The sequence below is a fragment of the Canis lupus genome, chromosome X (genome assembly GCF_011100685.1).
Source record: "Canis lupus familiaris isolate Mischka breed German Shepherd chromosome X, alternate assembly UU_Cfam_GSD_1.0, whole genome shotgun sequence".
NCBI classification, from domain to species: Eukaryota; Metazoa; Chordata; class Mammalia; order Carnivora; family Canidae; genus Canis; species Canis lupus.
In genome coordinates this window covers 38555856-38580109 of record NC_049260.1, presented here as the reverse complement: position 1 = coordinate 38580109, position 24254 = coordinate 38555856, and the positions used below count along the sequence as shown (strand labels likewise).

Genomic DNA, 24254 nt, shown 5'->3' with positions numbered 1-24254 from the left:
GATCTGTGATCTTATGATCTTTCAGACACCACTCTCCTCATCCAGAAAAGAATTGTTCACTTGCAAGAGGCCCTTGGGCATAACATGACATTTACAATACATAGAGTGTGCATTTTATGTTTATTTCTCATGTATTTCCTTTGGTTAAAAACTAATGTGCAATCTACAACATCCAAATAAGTGATTTGACATATTTTATACAGCACATGTTCAAGTAATTAATTTTCTCATGGAAATGTCATACCATTTAACTCATAGTTATGAGCCAAATATTTGTGCAGTAGTTTGTAATGAATATATGCATAATCACAGATTGCCCTATTTTCTTTGTACTCAAATGTAATTTAAAGGGACAGAATCAGGGTGTAGCACACTTCTCATTACTTAATGCTTGATGCATATTAGGTTCTCAATAATTCCTTGTTGGATGAGTAAATAAATGACTGACCATTTTGGCAGATTTTATCAAGCCCTATGAGTTTACAATCTTGGTTAGACTTATTGGAGCTTTATTACTAATGACTGACACAATTAACTGCGCGTGATGGATTTTGAAAATACTTGGTTGCTACAGAGTGCAGCCAAGGTAATTATTGATCTATATGAGCAAAAAAAATGCCGTAGAAACCAACATATACTTCTCAAGTAGGGAAAACCTGTATCAGATTATTTCCTGTTGCAGGTAACAGAAATAAGGCTTAAACCGGCTTAAAAATGTCAAAATGCCCAATGGTAATGCAAGCTCAAGGCACCATTTGAGCAGCACTCTGCTTTCCTTCTTTCAGTTCTCTTAGCTCTGCCTTCCTTCATGTGTTTTTGTTTGTTTTCTTTGTTGTCCTCAGTCTGACCTCTTTCATGGTCGCAAAGTGGCTGCCAGTACCAGCATGCTCATCATGTTCAGTGGGAGATAACAAGAAAGCATCTCCCCGAACCATGGCCAAAAAGTCCTTTCCTACAGTGTGATCAGGTGGGTTAAGGTCACATGGGTGCAGTTGCTTGGGGAAGGCCATCCACTGATTGCCTTTAAACTTGGATTTCTGGACCAATCACTGGCTAATGTAGTGCAATTGCCTTGAATAGCTGAGAGCAATCAAGACCTATTACTGGAGCTAAGGAAGGGGTCTTGGGTCAGTTGGGCTCTGTGGAGGTGAGGAGGATGCTTGAACAGAATTGGGTTCTGTTCAGAAGGACAGAGGGAAATAGATACTGTGTATGTAAATAACAGTGTCTACCCCAATACAGCACTTCTTTTAGAAATTACTATTGTTATATTTCTTTATAGGTTTTTCTTTTATTAAAGACTTTATTTTTCTACAGCTGTTTTAGGTTCACAGCAAAATTGAGAAGAAGGTGCAGAGATTCCCCACATACCAACTGCCCCCACACCTGCCTAGTCACTTCCACTATCGACATTCCCCACCAGGGATCCCTGGGTGGCACAGCGGTTTGGCGCCTGCCTTTGGCCCAGGGCGCGATCCTGGAGACCCGGGATCGAATCCCACGTCAGGCTCCCGGTGCATGGAGCCTGCTTCTCCCTCTGCCTGTGTCTCTGCCCCTCTCTCTCTCTCTCTGTGTGTGTGACTATCATAAATAAATAAAAATTAAAAAAAAAATTCCCCACCAGAGGGGTACATTTGTTACAATTGAGGAACTTACATTGACATGTCATTATCACTCAAAGTTCATAGTTTACATTAGAGTTCACTCTTGGTGTTCCACATTCTACGGGTTTGGACAAATATATCATGACATGTATCCATCATGATAGTATCATACAGAAGATCTTCACTGCCCTAAAAATCCTCTGTGCTCTACTTATTCATTTCAATCCCCGGAACACCCCTTCCTCAAAGAGGAATTAAAGTAGTCATTCAAAGACAAGTATTCCTCTATCTCCACAAAAATGAGGATTGATTCTCTCCTAAAGATATACTCATCAGTGAATTAAGGAATAAGGACAGAATGAGAAAATGTAGTTTGTCCTTCTCAAATGTTTATGCTTTTTTTTAATTCACTTTCTTCTTGATTGGTATGCATCAAAGACCCCATCGTGCTTTAGTTCTTTTCACCTGTGACCTATTCTCTTACTCTTTCTTTTTAAGAGTGATCAGCTTCTTTGTATCCTCTCTGGGAAAAAAAAAAAAGTCTAAGAATCACCAAAATAAACCCTTTATCACTTCCTGTAGGTTTTGCACCTTCTTCTGTTAAACTCTATCTGGGCGGAAAAAAAGAAGAAGAAGCCCCACCACCCCCATCAGTGCTTATTGAAAATACTGTGGACTTGTCAGTTGCATTTTGCAGGAATCTTAGTTCTCCCACGGTTATTTCACTTTTTCTGAAATTACTTAGATTAGTGAAGGTTAGAAAACCCTGTGCCTATGGCCTGGATATCATGGTTGACCACATCTGGTTTAAGAAGCAACCAGTGGTGGGGCTCCTGGGTGGCTCAGCCAGTTGAGCATTGGACTCTTGGTTTTTGGCTCAGATCATGATCTCATGGGTCTTGGGATGAGCTCTTTGTCAGGCTCTACGCTCAGCAAGAATCTGCTTGGGATTTATTCCCTCTTCCTCTCCCTCCCTCTTTGCTCTCCCCTCATCCCCACTTGCACGTGCTCTTGCTCTCTCTCTCTCTAAAATAAATAAATAAATCTTAAAAAAAAAAGGAAGGAAGGGAGTTATGGGTCATCAGCCCACTGGAGGGCAGGCTAACAGGGTTCTGGTCACTTGGACAAAGGAATAGAAAGCAAGTGAGAGATTTGCTAAACCAAACAGAGGGACTTTGGGAAGAAAACAAAGCAGACTTCCAGGATCCATTCACTTTCCAGGCAAGGCCGTACAACCCTTTGGGTGACCATAGTAGACAAAAAGCTACAGCCTGTGGTTCTCTGGAAGAATTATTGCCTTTTCTTCACGGTCCTGCTCTGTGTAACTGTCAGAATCAAACATTTAGGAAGGCAGAACTTCTTATATGGAAAGAAGAGGAGTGCTTTCACTTTAAATCATTTTTAACTCCTCCATTTTTTCCAGGCATATGCTGTAGGAAACATTCCCTATGAAAAACTGAGCCATTCTTACGTAGGATTTTGCATCCTGCCCCTTTCACATTTAAGAACTTTCCCACAGTATTGGTCTTCAGAAAAATGATTTTTTACAAAGGTTTTATTTGGGATGCCTGGGTGGCTCAGTGGTTGAGCATCTGTCTTTGGTTTAGGCCCTGATCCCAGGCTCATAGGGTCAAGTCCCACGTCGGGCTCCTTGTGGGGAGCCTGCTTCTCCCTCTGCCTGTGTCTCTGCCTCTCTCTCTCTCTGTGTGTCTCTCATGAATAAATAAATAAAATCTTTAAAAATAAATAAATTAAAACAAAAGGTTTTATTTATTTATTTGACAGAGACAGAGAGAGAGAGCACAAGTAGGGGGAGTGGCAGGCAGAGGGAGAAGCAGGCTCCCCACCGAGCAGGGAGCCCTCTGTGCGGCTCAGTCCCAGGACCCCAGGATCATGACCTGAGCTGAAGGGAGATGCTCAACCAACCGAGCCACCCAGGTGCCCCAGAAAAATTATTTTAAATAGTGATGTTATAAGCCACATAATGTAAGTGCCACAGTTAATAATTGCCTCCTTTTTAAAATTCTTTAAACCATATCTCTTAAAATGGAGACATCATTTAGACTGTGAAATGCATAGATCTGAAGCATACAGTTTGATGAGTTTTGACAAATGTAAAACACACCCTTGTCAAGGTAAGGAATACTTCCATCACCCCCAAAAGTGCCCTTAGGCCTCTTTCCGTTCAATAATCTATCTCCCCACAAGGCTATTCTGATGGCCCTCACCACAGATTCGTTTTGCCTATTCCTGAACTTCATCTAAATGGAACTATACAGTACATACTCCATTCTGTGTAGCTTCTTTTTTGTTCAATTATTTTGAGATTCACCCATGTTGTGTTTATCAGTAGTTGTTTCTTCATTATTGCTAGTCATACTCCATTGTATGGATAGATAACAACTTGTTTATTCTCCGTTGATGGATATTTGCCTTGTTTCCAATTTGGGTCTATTATGAATCCTACCACTCTAAACACTTTTTTTTCAAGTCAATTTTAGAGGGGGTGAGAAATGGTAAGAAATGACAAATCGGTCAGTGATTCTTTTTCTTAGAATAGAAAGAGAAGCAAGGAATGCAGTTAAAAGACTGGGAAGGGTAATAAAAACTGGAACAAAAGAATCTTTTGAGAAAGATATTGTGTGGGAGGATTACTTTAAAAAGAAAAAAGAGAAGAATTAAAGTGGACAAGGATAGGAAAAAGCAATACATAAACAAACAAATGAAGGAAGGAATGATTTTTTTTTTTGTAAGAAATGCCTGTAAGAATTAGAATAAGTAAAAAGAGTTAGAACCACGGACCTTCTGTTTTTAATCATGGCCTTCGAGAACTCCTGAAACCAAGACAAACTTATGAGCCTCTTCCACACGGACTTTGGCCCCTCCCATGTTCCTGATGCTCTAATGTTTTACATGAACGGTTTCTACAGGCAACCTCCTTTCCCTTGCCTGCCAGACAGAGGAGTGTTCAAAGCGGCTTTGATCAGGGCAGCACACTCAGGGCAGTCTGTAAGGGAGGAAGCCGGGAGGCTTTTTAATTTAAAAATAAGTGCTGCTTTGTCTCCCATGTTTCCTTAATTGAGGCAGAAGCTGAATCTAGGACACAGCCTGGTGGGAGATTGGCTATGGCACAGTCACGTGGAGACCAGACTCGCAGTGAGAATGGGATGGTGAAGTGCAGAGAGGCAGAATGACACGTATGTGCGTGAGTGTGTGTGTGTGTGTGTGTGTGTGTACAGTTACAGGGAAGTCTGCTCAGCCGTCAGTCCTGTCAGATTAAGATGTCTGAATGGACTACAAGGAATAGAAATGCTAAATCCACATTAGCTGTGTTCTTTGATTTTTGTGGACATGTTGCAAAGGATTGCAATGCCTTCAACCAGGAATGGAGGAGAGAGACAGTCCAAGACGGCTGGAGTTCTTTCTGTCTTAGATTTTACAGGCCCGAGGGTTGAAATTTTCTTTCGTACTGTGGTGTTGCTGACATTTTGACCTAGAATATTTGTTTTCTCTTGAAACCAGAGAAGGGGCACAAAAATGTTGATAAGAAATCAGAGGAAAGACGGATGAGGAAATGTAGAAATCTATGTGAAGACACTGCCGATGGAGTTTTATGGTGCTTTATGGCGCTTTTACCCAGTTCCCCAACCCTGATTTTCAAATCAGTTTGAGGTGAATTTGATGGATAAAAGAACAAAAGGAGGGAAGGGAACAGGCCATGGCTGTGGTCTGCAGATATTGAAAGGTGTTAATATGGGGGAGGGATTTATTTGGTTTATAAATCCCAGAGGGACATAACCAGGAGAAGTGTGGAACAGCTTACAAAAATTCTGATTGAGAAAAAGGACCAATTTCTGTATGTGAGAACTTTTGGAATACAAAATAAAATAAGATACCATGTATTGACACACTTGGAGGAGTACAAGTACAGTGCAAATTCAAAGCATCCTTATGATTCAGCCCTTAAGGGAGATGAGGGTATCCTCACCATTAAAACACACCAAAGCAGTAATAAACATAATTGATTTCACAATGGGTGTGAATCTCAAAATACAAGCCCCAAGTACCCCCCAGGGATTGGATGAGATCACAGTGGACATTGGGGTCCCTTGGGGATGAGAGATATTCTTTTTTTTTTTTTTAATTTTTATTTATGATAGTCACACACACACACAGAGAGAGAGAGAGAGAGAGGCAGAGAGAGAAGCAGGCTCCATGCACCGGGAGCCTGACGTGGGATTCGATCCCCGGTCTCCAAGATCGCGCCCTGGGCCAAAGGCAGGCGCTAAACCGCTGCGCCACCCAGGGATCCCGGATGAGAGATATTCTTCACACTTCCCCACATTCCCCAAAGCTTACCACTTCTATGTGATGGGCTTATTGTTCCCCCCACGTATATTTACATGTGGAAAAAAAATCCCACATGATCTGTGTGACTGAGGATTATCGGCTTGATTTCAGGTGATGAGTTAGAGCAGACATTAACCTCTCAAGAAACTTGGTGAATTTTCATCTCTTAGATGTTAAAAGATATCGTTTGCAGGAATCAGGCCGGAGTAGGGGGTGTTTCCACGTTGAGTGTTTGGGAGAAATTGGAACAATGCCCTTAAGTGTGAAAAAATATTCTCTTTGGGAAGCTATTTACTATGGAAAGTATAGCTTTATGTTTCATCCTGTAGCCTGGGGGGCAGGCCTTGGGGGGTTTGCAGTCATTATAATCTCATCCACTTCCAAATTCATCCCATATTCCGAGCCCTTTACACCTGTTATCTTGTCAAATACAACAGCCCAAGGGGGAGAACATTACCAGTGAGTAAACTGAGGCTCTGAGATAATATATAAACCTGGGCAGTCACAGAATTCGGATATAGACAGCTCGGGATTGGAATCCAGCCATGTCAGATTCCAAAGGCTATGCTTGTCTTCCCCCATCTTTATGACCCAAGACCCAAGGGGATATTGGTTGCTTTCCTTCCTGCACTTCATCACTGTTTGTGTTTTCATTTGGGATCTCCCAGAAGTGATCCTGAAATAAGGATTTGGAAGCAGGTAGTTTATTCAGAAGGTGATCCCAGAGAAGTGGGAAAGGAGGGCAGAGAACAGAAAGCAACAGAAAGCATAGTCCATCATTGGGCGAGTTGTTACTGTGGGTCATTGTCCTAGCCCTGTGGGGGAACTTTGGAAAATGAATTATTCTGCCTGGGGGGGGACTAGAAAGTCGATGTATTTTTTTTTAACTGACCTATCACTGACATATAAACTGATATTAGTTTTAGGCGCATAACATAATGATTCGATATTTATATACGTTGCAAAACGATCACCACAATAAGTCTAATTAACATCTGTTACCTTACATAGTTACATTTTTTTTCCTGTGGTGAGAACTTTTAAGATCTACTCTCTTAAAAAAAAAAAAAAAAAAAAGGATCTACTCTCTTAAAGTTGTATTTATATGTGGTCAACTCCTGTCCATCATTTTTTGAGGTTGCTAGGAGGGGATGGGGCATTAATTCCTGGCAGGGAAAGCTGGCTCTGGTGGTCAGAGCATGCCCTCAGCCTAAGAAATGAAGGTGCTGGAAGTAGAAGTCAGGCTGGTGTGCACTGAAGTGCCAAGGGTGAAGGCAAATGAAGTATAGATGCTTGGGGACCATGGACCTCTGCAGTGACCAATGCGCCAGCTAACTTGGTGTTTAGCACTAAGCCTTAAATGAGGCCAGTGTGGCTCTGCAGGGCTCGAGTATCTACCCCTGCACCCCTATATGAGAGCTGCAGGCAACCCAGACACCATTTTGCCAGAGGGTAAAGCTACTGTGTCATGCACAGAAGGAACAATGGCATTATTATTTTTTAACCAGAGGAGCTTCTCTTAGACGACTCAAGACTGCCCAATAACGCAGCAATGTGCTCACCATTTATAGGGAGATACAGAAGCAAAATATATGAAAGTTACTGGAAAGGATGGGGGTACGAGAGGATGCTTTGATTCTTTTAGATGCTGTGTTCTAGCCATTTATTCTGGATGCTGCATACTCTACGGGGCCCTCCCAGGTCTCTTAGCAATTAACATGTGCCATTAAAATCTTATCTACAATTATATTCTCCAGTCTAAATTCTAGCTTCGAGTTTTGCCTGATATTTTCTTCCCCGAACACATGAGTTCAGAGGCCTGTGAAACAGACAAACCCCATAGGGGATTTGATATCCCAAAGCACACTGAATATTTTACCAAGAGGTGAAACTTTAAAATGAATTCCTGAAACATAGCGCTCCTTTTATACTGAAGCTCAAACTTAGAGGCTGGTACACCGTTGCTGTTAAATAGTTTGGCCAACACTTCTATTTTTGTAACAAAGAAGTTGCCCTGAAAGAACCCAAGGAAGTAACAGGGCTCAGTGACAGGATGAAAGGGTCTGCCTGAAGCCATAGGAGCCACCTTTGAGACATAGAACATAAGGACACTTTCAGAGAAAATGAACCGTCCCTACTTTTCTTGGGCTATTTTTTAAAAAAAATCTGGAGGTTCTAGTATTTGAATATGTGAATCCAAATGTAGCATTGTCTTCAGATAGCATTGTATGACTTGTCCAAAATGAGAAATTAAGGTGTGCCACTTAAAGAACTGATTTTCGGGCACCTGGGTGGCTCAGTGGTTGAGCACCTGCCTTTGGCTTAGGTCATGATCCCGGGGTCCTGGGACCGAGTCCTGCATCGGGCTCCCTGCATGGAGCCTGCTTCTCCCTCTGCCTGTGTCTCTGACTCTCTCTCTGTGTCTCTCATGAATAAATAAATAAAATCTTTAAAAAAAAAAGAACTGATTTTCTTCCTAATAAAACTTCAAATTCTTCATCATATAGGGCATACTCATATAGGCAAACACTCTCTGGGACTAAAGCATTGTAAACGAAGCATTTTGATGATTTTTTAAATTTTTCCAGGACATTTAGGAAAAGTATTGAGTCCTTTCCTCAGGGAACAAAGTCAACTTTTGGTCTCCCAATGATGCAAGTTTTATATAAACAGGAAGTCGAGGCCTTAGGACATCTCTGATATGTGAAAATGATGTTTCCTCTTATACATTTTCACCCCTATGTGTATAATTTTATATAACAGGGATCATATGTTATGTGTTGTCCTATGACTTGTTATATTTGATGAACAATATGTGATAGATTTTTTATTGCCAATCACGACCAGTTGTCATCTTAATGGCTACATACCATTCCAGTTGGATGGATGGAATGCTATAGACTAACTGTTTATGTCTGTTGAAACCTAATCCTAATATGATGGTATTTGGATGTGGGGGTCTTTGGGAGGTGATATTAGATCACAAAAGTGGAACCCTCATGATTGAGTTTAGTGCCCTTATAAAGAGATCCCAGAGAGCTCCCTGTTCCCTTCTGCCATGTGAGGACAAAGGAAGAAGATAGTTGTCAGTGAACCAGAAAGCAGGCTCTCTGGACACCAGATCTGCTGGTGCCTTGATCTTGGACTTCCCAGCCTCCAGCACTGTGAGAAATAAATTTCTGCTGTTTATAAGCCACCTGATCTATGGTATTCTGTTATAGTGGACTAAGACAGATTTATTTAGCCAACAGAGACAGGAGGAGATGCTCAACAGCACTAATCGGGGAAGTGCAAATCAAAACCACAATGAGATATGGCCTTACACCTAATCTGAATGGCTAAAATCAAAAAGACAAGAAATGGCAAGTGCTGGTGAGAATGTGGAGAAAAATGAACCCTCCTGCACACATAGGAAAATCTCTGAAAACTGAGTAAAAGTTAACCTTCCGAAAAAGACTTTTACATATATAAGGGAAATCTCCATTTGCAAGGGTGTCTCCCTCTCTTTAATAGGAAGAGGAGAATGACTAAACCTCTAGAAACTCTTAACAATGAAGAAAGCAATGACCTAAATCTGCATAACAACCTTACCTTTATTTACTGTGTTTTTCTTAATAACTTCACATAAAGTGTTCCTTCTATTTAAGAGGGACCACAGTGGTGGTGGTGGGGGGGTGCGGATAACAAGAAAAAAGAGATTAGGCTCAACTCTGAATACAAAGGACAAGTGGAGATGATGGCCAAGGAGCAGGGTAGGGGTAAGTGGACAGAAAATTACTAGAAGGAGTAACATCAGGGGTAAGGAACATTCTGGCTAAACTGATTGGACAGGATTCCTGCCTTCAGGCAGACCAGAATAATAAAATATGGAGGGTGAGGGATGAGGAATTTGACCTGATATTGAGAGTGGGGATTTTTGCTAAATTGACCTAGCAGGGTTCTTATTAAAACGAATCTCAGTGGACCAAGGGAAAAAAAAAAAACAAATTTCGGGCCTAGTTGAGAAGAGTGCCCAGAGGAGCCTGACTCACGTTTGGTCAAGGAGCGAGTCTTTGTCAGAAGTAGGGGTGATCCCTGGGTGGCTCAGCGATTTAGTGCCTGCCTTTGGCCTGGGGTGTGATCTGGAGTCCCGGGATCGAGTCCCACGTCAGGCTCCCTGCGTGGAGCCTGCTTCTCCCTCTGCCTGTGTCTCTGCCTCTCTCTCTCTCTCTCTCTCTCTCTCCTTGTGTGTCTCTCATGAATAAATAATAAAATCTTAAAAAAAAAAAAAAGAAATGCAGTAAATCTGCCTTCATGTGTCATTCAAATCTATGTCTAAGGGACTCATTCATGGTGAAAACAGAGCAGCTATTGATCATCCTCTATACTGTTGTGTTTCCTGTGCTTGAAAACTTTTTTTTTTAATATCCCCACCTTCCATTTTTCTTTCTTCTTAACTAATCATGTAATTGATCTATCACAGCCACTAACTCAGGAAACGAACAGGTGGGCCCTGGCACTGCCACTGCCACCTGCTTCATTCTGGGGATCCCCAGGGGGCTGGACACATCAAAAGCCCAGCTCCTGGCTGATTTGCCAACACTGTTGCCGGAACAAACTCAGATAAATTCATTGCAAGAGAAGCCAATAATTCAAGAAACTCGGTTTTGGAAAAGAGAACAGGAGAAATTTATTTTGGGTTCCAACAGCCGGGGGAGGTGGCAGGCTCAAATCTTAACAACCGCCTCTCTACCAGCAAAATGGACATCTAGAGTTTTATAGAGAGAGGCTCAAGGGGCATGTGCAAGAGAGTGTGCAGAGAGCACATGACCATGGGTCAGGGTGTTATATATTCAGCCCATGATCATGGACAGAGAAGGGGACACGTGAAGTGTGGTTCCTAGGCATTCTGTTGCTATCAGGGTTTTTCCGTTCTGGTGGTTGGAATGTTCCAGTCATTGCAAAATTGCCAATGCCTCAAGAAAGTGTGATAATAAATAAGCACAATGGGTTTCAGTAAGACCACGAGGTAAGCAGTCTTGTCTATTTCTGTTTTGTTTTTTTTAAAAGATTTTATTTGTTTATTTATTTTAGAGAGAGGGTGGGAGAGTGAGTGGGGAAGAGAGTCAGAGGGAGAGGGAGAGAGAGAATCCCAAGCAGACTCTGTGCTGAGCAGGGAGCCCCGTGAGGGGCTTCATCTCAATACCCTGAGATCATGACCTGAGCCAAAATCAAGAGTCAGAGGCTTAATGTACTGAGTCACCCAGGCCCCTTTTGCTGGTTTTAATTGTTGGGGTCTATGACAGAGCAAGAGGGTTCACCAATAATGCAGTTCTTAAAGCTTAGTCCTTTCTTTTAAATCTTGGGCCTTTGAATTTTAGTAAAGTGTGTTGCCCCTTTAGGTTAAAGTTTCTTTTTCAGAGAAGTTACAGAAACATGAAATTGTCCATCTGCAAGTCGTTGAGAGAGCTAACAATCTTTTTGCCTTTTATGTTCAATTCTCGGTTCCTATATTGCTGAGAGCAATCATTACTGTTTTCTCTATTTACTTTTTTTGTTTCCCCAAAAAAATCAACATTCTTACTGATGAGTGTTCCAGAAAGTTGCCCAGAGTATGTGGTCAGGACAGAAGTGAGGCAAGTCAGGCCCTTTGGCTGTAAGTACTTAAATATGGTTTTGACCGGAGGCCTGCACTGGGGACCATCACTGACCTATTCTTTTGAACAGGGAGATGTTCACAGTAAATGATGTTGACTCTAGGGAAAAAAGAGTTGCTTCTGGAAGAATACAGGGTTCACAAATATTAAAGGAACACTTTCTCTTGCAGGGATTGTGGCCAACAATTCTCTCCGGTGGGAAGGGAATTAACTCACAGCATCAATCTCCTAATTAGAGCAGCCATAGCAATGGTCCTCAAGAGAGGAAGGCATGGCGGAAAATCACCTAGGGAACTATACACATCATTTCTCCCCCTTTCCCTACTTACCAGTCTGCTGGGGGTGAGCATGTCTGGATGGCCCAGGGGAAGTGGGCACAGGTGGTTTTGACAAGTTTCCCAGGCAACACAGAGAGGCAGGTCTCTCTCACTCCACTGGGAATCACTAGGCTAAAGAAAGACCCAATGTTATTTATGAAAGTTTGAAATATATACTGTTGACTCTACTTCTAGGAATCTATAATGCAGAAATACTTGTACGCTCATTCAAAGATAAATGCACAAAGATGGCAATTATAGTACTTTGTAATAATAATAAAAATAATAATAGTAATGACAATCTTAAAGTCCATCAGTAGGAGATTGTTTAAATGTACAGTTTAGCCATACTATGGAATTCTATACCTTGGTTAAAAGAACAAGTTAACTCTTCATGTACTAACAAGAACGATCTCCAAGGGATATATTTGGGTGGAAAAAGTGTGTTGCGCAACAGTATGTATAATGTGATATTTTTGTAAAACCAAACAACCAAATTCTGCGTATATGTGTTTTGGTATATAAAAGAATTCTGGAAAGAGATACACAAATTCTTAGCACTGGTTATTCATGAAGATGGGAGTAGAATAGGGTGGAATTTTCAATTTTTTAAATGGACTTTGGCATTGGTCCTTTTTTACAACTCACATTTTTTTTTTTCAAATGCAAAAATTAGTTGGAAAAAAAATGCCCCATAAAGAGGTGTTTTTGTTTGGTTGGTTGGTTGGTTTGGTTTTTGCCTCATATGGTCTTCAGTCTCCTTTCCATCAAAGCTTCTTAACTTGTCCTCACCATCACTAGTTCCTCACATTCACACCCACACCCACACTGCCATCATGAGCAGCCTGCGGCACATGAATAAGGGGAAGGAAACAAAAGTTCAAGGTGTTTTTTTAAGATTTTATTTATTTATGGGGCAGCCCCGGTGGCTCAGCGGTTTAGTGCTGCCTTCAGTTAGTCCAGGGCCTGATCCTAGGGACCCGGGATCGAGTCCCACGTTGTGCTCCCTGCATGGAGCCTGCTTCTCCCTCTGCCTGTGTCTCTGCCTCTCTCTCTCTCTCTCTCTCTGTGTGTGTGTGTGTGTCTCATGAATAAATAAATAAAAATCTTTTAAAAAAAAGATTTTATTTGTTTATTTGTGGGAGACACAGAGAGGGTCAGAGACATAGGCAGAGGGAGAAGCAGGGTCCCTGCAGGGAGCCCGATGTGGGACTCGATCCCAGGACTCCGGGATCACACCCTGAGCCAAAGGCAGATGCTCAACCACTGAGCCACCCAGGTGCCCCGAGTTCAAGGTGTGTTCTATAGGGGATGGTGAAAGGGAAGTGACACAAAGCATGTATTGTGTGACTGGCCACTCTTTGCTAGACAATATATATGTTACTCAAGATGATCCCAAGAGATAGCATTTTATATATGTTGTCCAAACCAATCATAGTCTCTATGTTTTGAATACAGCTTAAAATGTGGACTTGAATTAGGAGTAATTCTATCCTTTGGTCAGGCCCTCCTAATCCCCCATTGGGATTAGCTAACATTGTCCTAATCAAGACCCAAAGGACTCAGGAAGAGTTTTTTAGCTCCCTCCTAACTGCCTCTAACAATTTAGAGAGAGGGCCTGGTCCAGGAAGAGAGCTATTGCCAGAGATAGCTACAAAGAGTCTGGGCTAGGTGTGGTAAGGGGGGTGGGGGGGCTCACCAGGGTCTGTTTGTTCCAAGTCCTCTCTGTGTCCTATTGCATCTACCTGGCATGACAAATATTTGTTTACCAAACATTTGCTCATCTCATCTTCCTATAAATTTACTTCCTCTGCTTTGAAGCCCCAGACCCTGCTCCCTTCTCCTTAGCTCAGGATGACATATAAATCTCAATTGCCTGACTATCTTTGGGCCTCTCATGTACTTGTGGGGATCCCATAAGTACAAAATTAAGTTTGCTTTTCTTCTGTTCATCTCTCTATGTCAATTTAATATGTCAATTTAATAGACCAGCCAAAAGAACCTAGAATGGTAGAATAAAAATTTTTCCTCTTCTACACTTGTATACCAGATGTTTTCTAGATATTTGTAAGGTTTAAAATTTGTTTGATTTTCCTATTAGACTTTCAATTCCTTGAAGGTTGTGACCTTGTTTTCTTTATTATTTGTGTACTTGACACCTAGAAGGCATATGATGTACATTAAATAAATGTTTATTCCAAGAATAAATAAAAAATAAATACATAATCAATCAAAATAAGTTTTGGGGGATAAAGATCTGAAGAAGAGCATATATAGGAAGTTTCATTATTTGAAATAATCTCCCAGGAGTAAAAGTTGAAGGTAATTGATTTGTAAGGTTTGGGCATCAGATCATCTAGAAGAATTATCAGGAAGTGAAACATTCATTTGAATAAAATGTGATTATCACTGATTTCAAATACTTACCTGCCTGAGAAGCTTTGATTTTGCTTTTATATAGGATTATGTGTTACATACACAAAAAGCACACAGCAAACCAAGAAAGAAAAGTAAAAATCAGAGCCACAAGCAAACTAAAAATGTAGTTACTGTTCCACATGTGACAGATGAGGTGTGGACTTTAAAGAAACAACTGTGACTGGAGTAAAGAAGAAATGTTGTTCAGCGGTGTGTTTTACTGTTCTCGCCCTGAGTACTCGCATATAGAAAACCAATGTTAGGAGCCAGCGAAGAAAATTTAATGGCTGAAGAATGATTTTAAAATAGAACATTGACACTAGGCCATAATACTTTCTTGTAATTACTCATCTGGTTAAGGACTTCAAAAGTATTAGCCATGGAAAGCCAGACAAATATTTGCAAATATTTGCAACTAAAATGTCTTAAAATGTCTAGGCCATGTTCGGTACTATGACTGTTTAAAACACACACACATACACACACACACACACACACACACCCTCAAGCCCAAATATGTAAAGAGTATGCATACTCATAGGCCATTGCTTCAGATCTTAAAAGACTGGACTAATGAATGACACAACCTGTGGGGAGGAAAAATACGAGAAAAATATTGCCCCTACTACAGAAAAGAGTTAACACAGATGTGATGCCTAACTGCTTATCCTTAGAAAGGTCTCCTTTCAAGGTTGGCCCATGATTGGAGTCTGGGAACTTGAATTTCGGGAGAGTTCCCACCATTTCCAGAACTGATAAGAGTGGCTCGCTGGGCCTAAACAGTTTGTGCAAACATTAAGGTTTATGCTTGAACACCTGCTTTCCTTCTGAGAGGCTGGAATTTGGGTACGTGCCAGGCAAGGGGTGCCTACGTGACCACCCCCAAATAAAAACCCTGGGGGCTCAGTCTCTAATGAGCTTTCAGGGTTGGGAACATTTCACACGTGTTATTGTAACTTGTTTGTGACTCCACTGGGAAAGGACTTTTGGAAAATTGCACCTGGTCTCCCTGTGTGTTTTTTCTCTTTGCTGACTGTGCTTCATGTCCTTTCACTATGATAAATCTTAGCCCAGACTACATGCTGAGTCCTACGAGTCCTCTCAGTGAATTATCAAACATTTTGTGGTCTTGGGGATCCCTGACACACCCTCAGACACCAGATGCAGACTCTTTTATGATCTCATATGAAAATTATTCTTACTGAATATTCTCAGACCCTGTTGTAGCCTATCTTCCTTCCTCTTTTGGTGCACTGCAAAGATCCAGTTAAAATAGAACCCGCTTTTTTCTTTTTAATATTTCATTGTTAGGCACACAGTGCTACAAAACAAAATATAGTTAAAAGTTGAAATTTCCTTCCAGGGCAGCCCGGGTGGCTCAGCGGCTTAGCCTCTGCCTTGGGCCCAGGGCGTGATCCTGGAGACTGGGGATAGGGTTCCACATCGGACTCCCTGCATGGAGCCTGCTTCTCCCTCTGCCTGTGTCTCTGCCTCTCTCTGTGTCTCTCATGAATCAATCAATAAAAATTTTTTAAAAAATTTCCTTCCAAGGAGGTGGGCAGGGGCTGGGGGTGACTGGGTGACGGGCACTGAGGGGGGCATTTGATGGGATGAGCACTGGGTGTTATTCTATATGTTGGCAAATTGAACACCAATAAAAAATAAATTTAAAAAAATTTCCTTCCAAATAAGCCAGCTGGTTCTTTTTTTTTTTTTTTAAGATTTTATTTATTTATTCATGAGAGACAGAGAGGCAGAGACGCAGGCAGAGGGAGAAGCAGGCTCCATGCAGGAAGCCTGATGTGGGACTTAATCCGGGCGCTCCAGGATCACACCCTAGATTGAAGGCGGCGCTAAACCGCTGAGCCACCTGGCTGCCCAGGCCATCTGGTTCTGTGTAAACTTAAAGTGTCTGAATATTGTAATTGTCTTAGCAAGAAAGTCTGTAGGTTTGCACAACCCTTTAGGGATATTTTGTTTTGATGTCAAAATACCTGACTACTTTCTAAAAAGCAAGGTTTCCTTTTCTCTCTTTTCCACCCAGCAAATCTCTACTCAGCCTCCAAGATTCAGTTCAAATGTTACCTCTTCAGTTCAACCTTCTAAACTCCCCCAGGCTAAGTGGGTCCTTTATTTTTTCCACATTGTATTTTATGTCTTGCTCTTCCACAGAGTGATCACATTACATTAAGGTTGGTTATCTCTTTCTCTTCTGAACTTTGAGGTCAGGACTAGGTCTTTCCATCCATCAGTTCCCAGATTATTACCTTAGTATGTGGCAAAAAGCGTGTACCCAGAAACAGTTTGTCACATAATATTAAATGAATTACTAGGCATCTTTTTGGTTCATTGCTTAATTTAAATATGTTTGTGGGACCTTATATTCATTGTGGTACTCTGAGATGTAATTCAATGGGATCATGGTTTTGAAAATTTCTTGAAAAAGTATACGGTGCTAAATTGCTCTTGATTATTATTATTAGTCATCATCATGGTAGAGAGTTTGTATTATTATTATAAAAACTACATGTCTTGGCATTTTGAAAATGCGAACTTGAGAATCATTGCTCTAGCTCTTGCTATAGAGCCAGACAGTATGTGGTTACACAATATTTTACCTTTTTAGAAAGTGACCAAATATGATCATGGAGGAAGCAGATAAAGGGGAGCAGAACATGCCACCCCAAAATATGCCTTTATGGCATAAAGATTATTTTAGGCTGGTTATTTTTAAGAAACTGTAGATACAGAAGAAGCTCTGAAATGGGAGCAAAAGCTTCCCTTTTGTGAGAGATGTTTACATGTATAAGGGAAATCTCCATTTGTAAGGGTGTCTCCCTCTCAGTACCAGGAAGAGGAAGAGGACTCTAAATCTCTAGAAACTGATCAGTGGGGAAGGCAGGGACTTAAATCTTCACAAGAACCCTACTCTTGTTTACTGTCACCTACTATAACTGGCTCCCCCACCCCAAAACATTTCTTTTATCTTAGCTGAAGGTGATATTTTAAGATGGTGGCTTGGACCATTTTAGGGAGTTACTCGGTTTGCCTGGGTTTCTACCATGTGTACAGGTGGTATATAGTTATTAAATGTATCTTTGTTTTCTCCTGTTAATTTGTCTTTTTATCATGAGCAGGAGGAGGTCTCAACTAAGAACCTAGAAGGGTAGAGGAAAAACTCCCCACCCACCCGCTCCAGCAAAGGGCTAACAGTTATACTATTTCAAAGCAAACCACATAACAAGAAAGGAATATTGACTAGTGGTGCTGACCTGTTAATGTTCAGCAAGAACCTCCTACATACAGTGGTCTTTTCCTTCTTAAACTGTCTACAGTGTCTGAAGCTGTTGCCTTCCTGTTTCCTGAGATTTCGTCTTTCCCTACTTTCTAGGACACCACCCTGTTATCCATCTTCCAGTTTCACTGCCCCTTCTCTACTTTCTTCTCTGGCTTGCCTTCTTGCCTCCCCCTCTCCCATCATCCCCCCCCCCACACACACACACACACACTCCCACCTCTTAAGTGTGTTCATTTAACTCCTATTCTATCCATGGCCCTTTTCTCTCTCCATTCCCTCCCTTGGAAAATAAGATAGTTACAAATTACCAAGCATTTACTATTGATTTTAACCTTATATACTATTGGGGAGCAAAAATTTTCTTCTACTCATCAAAGATTCTTTCAGCTGGTCTAAAAATCAAACTGACTCGAGACAGATTAACAGGAGAAAATCAAACACAAGTTTAACAATATGTATGCCTCCTGTGTTTATGGGAGAGACCCAGGAAAACTGAGTAACTCCCACAAATGACTGAAGCCATCACCTTAAAAACCATCTTGAGCTAAAAACAAAAGAGATGGGAGTCAGTTATAAGGGTACCAGGAAAAACTCAGTAATGAAGGGTAAGGTTGTTATGCAGATTTAACTCCCTCCCTTCTCCACAGAGTTTCTAGAGATTTGTAGATATCCTCCTCTTCCTGCTACAGAGAGGGAGATCCATTACAAATGGAGATTTCCCTTATACATGTAAATGTCTCTTACAAAAGGGTGTCCATGGTCTCTTAAAAATAACCAGCTTGAAATAAGCAATAGAGCTTGGGATACCAAAGTTTGCTCCCTTACAATAGATAGTAGTATTATCCCCGTTATAAAGATGAGAAAATGGAAGCAGAAAGATGTGGAGTAGTCCAAAATCACAGAGCTCTTAAGGGGGAGAGGCTGAGATTGAAACTCTGATAGCTTGGCTCCAGAGTCCAGACTTTTAACTGTTTGATCACTCTGTAGAAAGCACCTACAAAGCAGAACCCTTTGGTTCAGAGTCGAGAAACCAATTGCCAAAACCAATTGCTGGATTTGGAAGGATGGAGGACTAGCTATTTTCTTGTGAATTCCTCAAAGGGATTCCCCGATCAATTTACTTAAAACAGAAACTGCCATTTGCTCTGAAGTTGTGAGACCAGGCAACTGAAAAAAGTCTTGGCAATACTGACTCAACCTAGTTCCTCTTATGATTTTCCTGTCTCTGGTACTGATGCTGCCATAAAGGTGAAGATGAGATATTTGAGCTATGTAACTATATAGTAGTGACCCGTTGAGTCTCTATTTACTGTTGGTGCTACAGAAACATCACTACTGTGTACTGCCCAGTGCCAGACTCGTTATCACCTTTTGTGAAAAATATTTACAGAACAAAAGAACATGTTTGTCCCAGAATGTAAGCTCCTGAGAAGCAGGGAAGGTGGCTCTCCTACATTATATTCTGTAATGTTCCCCCTAAGTAATCCTTCAGTTAGGAGCATCTCTTAAATTCTATTGATTGCAATCAAACTTTTTGGATGGGCACATCTGAATGCAGTAGAAAGCTTATTTCAGGATTTAGGAAATATTTGCATCGCTTTTAAGGAGCTTATTAAATTCTAAAAAGAGCCAATTTAAAAGCCTTTTTATTGAACCAAGAGTGAAAGTAATGAAAACCAATTTTGCACAGTTAAAAAAAAAACAGTGAAGCTCTTAATAATAATTGTTTTTGAACTCCCCATTGCTTAACTCAACACATTTTGTTTCTGAGTAAAACTTTCCTTTCCTCCTGGGAACACCTTAACCAATCCCAAAGTTACACAGTAATTGAAGTTGTTAACTACTCTACCAAATGCAGATCATTTGCTTGGGAGTTTGAATCACTTTTAAAAGCTCACTAATGTTGCTCATGGTGTGGAAACATTCATGGATGGTTCAGAATATTCCTCCAGATTCACTCCAGTTTTGTTTATTTTCCTCAAGTTGCAGTACAGTGTCATTTCAGTTCACATACCCTATTAGATCTAACATATCTAATCCAACTGTATTCTTAGGAAATTATTTCAGGGTGCCTGGATTGTTATGGTCTCTGTTTCCGTCATTGGATCTGTTGCTGCTGGCTCTTTCCAAATGTTGGGACTCTGGGGAATTTACCACTTTCTTCTTCATACCTTGATGTATTCCTTGAAAAAGGTTTTTGTTTTGTTTTTTTTTCTTAAAGAGCATTTCTCATTTTTATAAGATCAATATGTCATTACCTGATTTACGGATATTTACTTTCTGTGTTTCAGTTCCAGTTCAGACAGTAAACATGTATTGAGTGTCTATTATATGCTAAGATGCCACATTGAGCAAGATGGGGGTCTCCTCCCTTAAGGAGCTTTCAGCTCAGTTGGAGAGAAAAACATACAGGGACAAAAATGTTTATGCTGGTGGTATGCATAGGGGACCATGGTAACAGGACGTGTTCTCTTGGAAGAGAGGGCCTGGGCGTGACGAGGAGGACAAATAACAACTGACCAGGAGGCTGGAGGCAGGAAAGGCAGAGGGGACAGCATGAACAAAGGCCTAGAGATAATAAACAGCACGCTGTGCGTGGCTTGCTGCAAGCCGCACTGGAACTGCTGGTGAAGAACGTGCTGGGCACAGTTGGTATGGAAAGATACTAGACAGCTGTCCAAAGACCAGCTCACGAAGGGCTTTTTTGCTATTCCAAGCCAGCTATGCCATGCTCTACAGCTTGGCAGGAAATGAGGCAGTGTGCAAGGGTTTTAAAAAAGAAAGTGACAGTGGGAATATAAATTGATTCAGCCACTACAGAAAACAGTATGGAGGTTCCTGAAAAAATTAAAAATATAATTACCGTGTGATCCAGCAATCCCACTTCTGGGTATATATCCAAAAGATAGGAAAACAGATGGAGAATATATCTGGGCTCCCAGGTTTATTGCAGCATTATTCATGATAGCCAAGACACAGACAGAACCTAAGTGTCCATCAGTGAATGAATGCATACGAAAGGTGTGGTATATATACACCATTGTATATATATACTATTTTCCAAGATTGAAAAGTGTGGCATGTATATACAATCTTTTTCGGCCACAAGAAAGAAGGAAATTTTACCATTTGCAACAACAGGGATGGACATCAAGGGCATTAAGCTTATTGAGATAAGCCAGACAGAGAAAGACAGTATTTCGAGGTATTAAGTATACATGGAATCTAAAAAAGCTGAATTTACAGAAACAGAGAGTAAAGTAGTAGTTACTGGGGCTGGCGGATGGAGCAATCGGAGACATAGTGATCAAAGGGTACAAACTTGTAACTAGAGGCTGAATAAGTTCTGGAGATCTAATGCATAGCATAGTGATTATAGTCAACAATATTATATGCTTCAGAGACTAGCAAAAGACTAGTTTTTGTTTTTGTTTTTTTTTTCCAAAGAGGCTGGATATTAAATGCACTCACCACAAAGAAGAAATGATAATTATGTCATATGATAGAGGTATTAGCTAAAGCCATGGTGGTAGCCATATTGTGATACGTAAATGTATCAAAGCAACACACAATGTTATAGGTCACTTATGTCTCAAAAACTATTTTCAAAATTAAAATTAAATAAATAAATAAATAAATAAATAAATAAATAAATAAAATTAAAATAAAAAATAAAAATACTTTTTAAAAATAGAAAACAGGAATGCCTGGGTGGCTCAGCAGTCAGCTCAGGGTGTGATCCCTGGGTCCCAGGATCGAATCCCACATCGGGGCCCCCCACAGGAAGCCTGGTTCTCCCTCTGCCTATGTCTCTGCCTCTCTCTGTCTCTCATGAATAAATAAATAAAATCTTAAAAAAGAATAAAAATAGAAAACAAATTTAACAATGTCAGATTTACCATTTAGGTAAGTCATTCAGGTGGCACTGGGTATGGATGTGAAGTCGGCATGAGTAGAAGCTAAAACCCAGTTGGGAGATTTTTGCAACGATCTATAGAAAAAGATGGCTTGAACTGAAGCAGTGGTAGCAGGGCTGGGGAAATGGGTGGTGGGTTTGAGGTATATTTAGTAAGTGGAACTACCAGGGCTCAGTGTCTGGATGGCGAGAGGAGAATTCTAGTATAATCCTTAGGGTTCCAGCTCTGTGTCCTTTGGTAGATGAAAGATAGAGAACATTTTAGGGGAAAGACTGATGAGCTTTGTTTTGGACTTTTGGGGTTATATGTATCTGGGGAACATCCAAGAGAGCTTGCACAGCAGGAATTTGGATAAAGTACTCTAAAGTTCTGGGCAAGGATGCAGATTAAAAGTGGTGTGATTAAATCTATGAGATCACGTAAGATCAATCAGAAAGCAATATGCAGTGGGGCACCTGGCTTGCTCAGTTGTTAGAGCATGAGACTCTTGATTTTGGGATTGTGAGTTCGAGCCTCACATAGGGTGTAGAGGTTACTTTACTTTTTTTTTTTAATATTAAAAATTAGGGCAGCCCTGGTGGCTCAGTGGCTTAGCGCCGCCTTCAGCCCAGGGTGTGATCCTGGAGACCCGGGATCCTAGTCCCACGTCAGGCTCCCTGCATGGAGCCTGCTTCTCCCTCTGCCTGTGTCTCTGCCTCTAACTCTCTCTCTGTGTCTCTTGTGAATAAATAAATAAAAACCTAAAAATAAATAAATAAATAAATAAATAAATAAATAAATAAAATTAAAAATTTAAAAAGGAAAGCCATATGTGATAAGTTATGGGCTGAGGGTGGCACCCTAGAAAGAATCCAGTAGATCAGGGGAGGAACATTAAGGTGACAGAGGAACATTATCCCCGGGGAGTGAAAAGAGGACCGGGAGAGGGCAATGCTATTGAAGTGAGGACACTAGAGACTTTCTAGAAAGAACTGATGGACAACAGTGTCAAATGCCTCAGGACAATCCACAAGGGGAAGGAGGGAAAAATGTCCATTAGGTCTGGCAGTTGGAGAGTCATTTGTAGCTTCTGTCAGTGCAGGGGGAAAGCAGATATTCCAGCCCTGGTCTGTGAGAGGGAGCGCCTGTAACTAAGGGGAGATTTTTTTCTCACTCTAAGCGAGTCCAAGTCTATCAAACTGTTTAGTATCTCCATTGCTGGTAGGAGGATTGTTTCCTGCCATTTCACTGAGTGGGTAGCCCCAGAAGGATTCCAGACTTGTCTGGGCCTCAGGCTTCTTTCTTGGTCCTGCTGGTGATAGACTTCCATAGACTCCTGGTTCATCACATATCACTTTCCCTTTTTTAAAAAAATACTTTTAATTTTTTTAAGATTTATTTTTATTTATTTTAGGGAGTGGGGAGGGGCGGAGGGAGAGAGAGAATCTGAAGCAGACTCCCTGCTAAGTGTGGAGCCAGACTCGGGGCTCAATCTCATGACCCTGAGATCACAACCTGAGCCCAAACCAAGAATTGGATGCTTAACAGACTGCACCACCCAGGATCCCCAGTTTTTAATGTTGTTTTGTTTTGGTTTGGTTTGTGTTTTGTTTTGTTTTTTAGTAAACTCTGCCCAGTAGTCTCCTGGTTACCAAGGTCCAAAAATGATTCAATCTGGGCAGGGCAGCCAGCACCATCATCGTCTGCTCATCACTCTGGTTCACAGCATCCCCTCCATCTTTGGACCCCTGGAGTTCTTTACTGCCTTCAAATCCAGCTGTATATTTTAAAGGAGTTTGTTTCAGTAAATAGACAGATGGACAGACAGAAGGAATTTGTTGTATTTTCATCCAGGCTTCATATATGTCCCCTAGTTGGGGGTTTTGAAGAATATCTACCATCTAGTATTGCCAGAAATGGAAACACAGATCTGTTTCTGAACATTGAAATACACAGCATGGGGGATCCCGAGCCAGGTAGTCGACGGGTGGGGTGGAGGCCCCCTTGGAGCAGCACTTGAAGGACACACTGAAGAATCCATTGTTGAGTCCTGTGCACAGATTCACAAGGATTAATCTGGGCAGCTGGGGGACCCTGTCAGATGAGCATGCTGGGGTGATACCTGTTCTAGCCCAGCAAGCAGCTAAGCTGACCTCAGCCCCCACTGATATTCCTGTGGTGTGTCTAGAATCAGATAATGGGAACAATATGATCCAGGAACATGAAGGCATTGCAGTGGCAGCGCATGAAATGGCTTCTTGACGTCTGATATCAGTTCTCCAGCAGTGCGTCATAGGGGCTTGATCCTACCAATATCAATTATCTTGTACAACTACTAAAGTAGTCAGGCCATTTATTTAGTGTGCATTGGGCACTTTTCTATTAATTTTAGAGTAAGCTGCTTTTTGACAGTCAATGGACTGACTTATCAAAATATTAGTAAGAAGGGATCATGGTTTGGGGCAACTGGGTGGTTCAGATGGTTAAACATCTGCCTTCGGCTCAGGTCATGATCCCAGGGTCCTGGTCCTGGGATTGAGCCCCATGTCCTGGTCTCTGCTCAGGGGGGAGCCTCCTTCTCCCTCTCGCTCTGCCTGCTGCTACCCCTGTTTGTGCTCTCTCTCTGTCAAATAAACAAAATCTTAAAAAAAAAAAAAAGATCATGTTTTGAAGCAGCAGGTCCAGGTCACTTTGTACAGAGAATTTTCTTATGTTCAATAAATCTGGTCAGAGGA

General features: G+C 41.3%; 1 protein-coding gene across 1 annotated transcript; it reads left to right on the top strand.

Moving 5' to 3' along the window:
* Nucleotides 1-544: 544 nt before the first annotated feature.
* Nucleotides 545-23781, top strand: LOC119868276 (ragulator complex protein LAMTOR5-like). The gene is made up of 2 exons (XM_038588787.1): nt 545-586; nt 23500-23781. Exons 1-2 carry the CDS (start codon nt 545-547, stop codon nt 23779-23781), a joined length of 324 nt encoding a protein of 107 aa, XP_038444715.1.
* Nucleotides 23782-24254: the final 473 nt, after the last annotated feature.